This window comes from Bidens hawaiensis, unplaced genomic scaffold (assembly GCF_021521415.1).
Source record: "Bidens hawaiensis isolate Kalapana, Puna unplaced genomic scaffold, B.hawaiensis_p1.1 tig00017578_1, whole genome shotgun sequence".
Lineage (NCBI taxonomy): Eukaryota > Viridiplantae > Streptophyta > Magnoliopsida > Asterales > Asteraceae > Bidens > Bidens hawaiensis.
The window spans coordinates 255,648-258,701 of NW_027492661.1; the positions used below are offsets into that span (position 1 = coordinate 255,648).

A 3,054-nucleotide genomic window follows, 5' to 3' on the forward strand; every position below is an offset into this window, starting at 1 on the left:
AACGGGCACCTTCCATACCGCACGACCAATAACTGTACCAACAGCAGCAATAGCCTAGCTGTCGGCCTGCATCTTCCATACCACACGACCAATAACTGTACCAACATGTTTTCACTTTTCACCTAAACATGCAATCTTTTTATTATGAGAAGTTACTTTTCACAAAACCAATAACAACTTGGAACTACTCCAAGTAGACAGAAAACAGGATTTACATCAAACTCTGTCAACTTCGAACACAAGACATAATTCTACTAAAAACCAACCTACAACCTATCAACGATAAGCTCCACCGGTACCATATCCACCGGCACCTCCACCAGCTTTTGTATTATGTCCCGCCATTGTCGTACCCGTGCCTGTATCCGTTCCAATCGGGTGAGACTTCACAACCCCTTCCACTACATTTCCAGCAGGTTCTCCGGTTCCATGACCCGGCAAGGCCGACATCTGGTGGCTTCCCATCCCATGGCCGGTGGCTCCGGTGGTCGAGTAGGAGTGCGTACCGGTGGCTTCTGCCGCCTGCCTCTGCGTGGCGTTCTGCTCACGCGCCACCTGCTTTTCGTACTCCGCTTGGTTTATTCTCGCTTCCTTCTTCTCCGTTGCCATTTCCTTTTGAGTTGGATCATGTGCCGTCATTCTCTCGCCCTATTTCCGAATAATAGATTTAGTCGGCGAGGTTTTAGCAAATTTCGTTTTTGTGTGGTTTGTTATTTTCAATTTCGGTTCAAAAGCTAAAATTTGCTATTTTCATCCCGAAGGCTTTTGATACATTTGGCTCCTTGGCACCGGAAGCTATCCGTTTTCTAACCAGGGTCCAACAGGTTGTGCATAGCAACGTGTCGACTCCAAAGGGGCAGGGGTATGTCTTTAGCAGGTTAGGGTTTGCAATTCAGAAAGGGGTGGCGGCGCAACTTGTTGCCCGCCTACCTGCTATATTGATGTAATATCTATGTTTCTACATATTGGAACCCAATTTTTAACACATCTAAATAAAGATTTATACAAAAAAAAAAAAAAAAAAAGGCTTTATTTTCATTGCAATTTTTGTCCTTTTCGTTAGTATTTTGGACTGAAATAGCATATTTTAATAAATCATAGGGACGTAAATCGCAATGAAAACAAAACCATATGATTATGAAGGAAATTTGTACTTAGGAACAAAAATAGCAAATTTCAAACTTTTGCACTGAACTAGCAAATTTGTTCTTATAGTTTATTAAAATATGTTATTTCAGTCCAAAATAAAATATGTAACGAAAAGGGTGCAAATTGCAACATAAATCAATCCCTAGGGATTGAAAATAACAAGTTTTAAACTTTTACACAATTAGAACAAAACCACATTAACAAAAACCTCAGTTCTCTCTTAAATTATTTATGTTGTCAGCTATAAACACACCCGCTTTTGTCTAAACCAAGGAACGAACACTGTTTTAAACGACCATTTGGATAAAGGTCCGAAGACTGTTTTGACAACATTTTCAAAGTTTGACCGTTTATAGTCACAAGTCATGTATTTTGTAAACTGGCGTTTGATAGTGTGAAATCAGATATGGGGTGTAATTATATAGCATGACCCATTATTTATAAACTAAGAGAAACAGATAAATATTTAACAAATGGTGGAAACATACCTTTTCTTGTAGAGTGGCTTTGGTCTTTTCCATGCCGGACTTAGCGGAGGCGCCGATGTTCGCTGCCGTCTCTTTGATGGAAGCTGCTGCATTTTTGGCCGTCTGCATTTTGATCAGTTTGAACGGATAAGAGATAGGATAGGTGATTGAAATGAAAGTAAGCAGCTTAGAAATTAATTAGGATATATTTATATAGATTTGCAGGGTGCCACCGGCTGTACCACGTACGCAACACGACTATGATACGTGGCTTACAAAGGTATGTTGTAGCTTCTTATTTTGACACCTTGCAAAGTAGAATAAAATATATCACATATATAACGTGCAATGGTATTTTGAAGAGTTTATTTAATTCTATCGTGGATTGTACAATAATATTAAAAATAAATTATAAGGATATGTTACTAGAAAAATAGACTGTTTCTTTATTAACGAGGGTTAGCGCATGTACTAGATCCTCCTTTGATCAGAGTTTCACAATAAGCTAGCTATCAAGCATAATTTATTTAAGTAAAGGAGACGGGTTTGTGACTGTTGTTTCAGGTCAACCTACCCGTTTTTTACTCTCTCTTTTCTTTTTTGCGTGTGGTACTTCCTCAATCCTCCCACTCATGGAACTTGCCAAAGATTGTGGACCTTGCAAAAAGATTTCCTATCCATCGACGCTCTTCATCAACGCAACCCTTTCAACAGACACCTTCACGTCACTTCCCCATCTATGAAAATTCCGTCAAAGATTGCTTTAGAAAGCAAAATGTATAATTTACCACAATAGATTAAGTAAATATGGGCCACCAATTAATCATCTTTAATCAAAATTTATCATCCAACAACAATACACCAATTAGTAACACCTTTTACCTTTATAAATTTCAAATTGCCGATACATATGTAAAGTGTAAAGAGGGGTGACAACCCTCTACTCGACCCACAACAAAAGCTTTAAAAAGATACCCTTATCGGCTATATAGTTTATTGACAGAATAACATAAATTGTCCTTTATGTTTACATTCAATTTCAGTGGTTGTCCTTTATGTTTAAAAGTAACATATTTTATACTTTATGTTTCCAAATGTTACACCGTTTGTCCTTTTGCCATAACCCAGTTAGTTTTTATCGTTAAGTCTGGTCATGTGCCTTGTTGCACATGAGGGTAAATTGGTCATTTTATCCATTTATTAAAAAAACATTTTAAATAATAAAAGAATACTATATAATATTAATCCAAAAATATCTCTCTCTCTCTTCTGTTCATACATCATCACCACCACCGACAACCACCGTAACCCACCACCGACGGCCCATCCATCGTTTTCTCTCTCTCCGAGCCACCACCTCCGCAACCTTCTTAACTGTCACATTAATTTAAACAGGAGGAGCCACCTTAAATCGAAGCCCAATCATCGTATTCAAGCC

The 3,054-nt window shown here is 38.2% G+C and overlaps 1 protein-coding gene across 1 annotated transcript; it reads right to left on the minus strand.

Annotated features, from left to right (window-relative positions):
* Positions 1–271: 271 nt before the first annotated feature.
* Positions 272–1,754, minus strand: LOC143554291 (11 kDa late embryogenesis abundant protein-like). Its single transcript, XM_077044082.1, has 2 exons — positions 1,638–1,754; positions 272–648 (listed from the first exon to the last, which is right to left on the minus strand). Exons 1-2 carry the CDS (start codon positions 1,743–1,745, stop codon positions 277–279), a joined length of 480 nt encoding a protein of 159 aa, XP_076900197.1. The 5' UTR covers positions 1,746–1,754; the 3' UTR covers positions 272–276.
* Between the last annotated feature and the right edge of the window lie 1,300 nt (positions 1,755–3,054).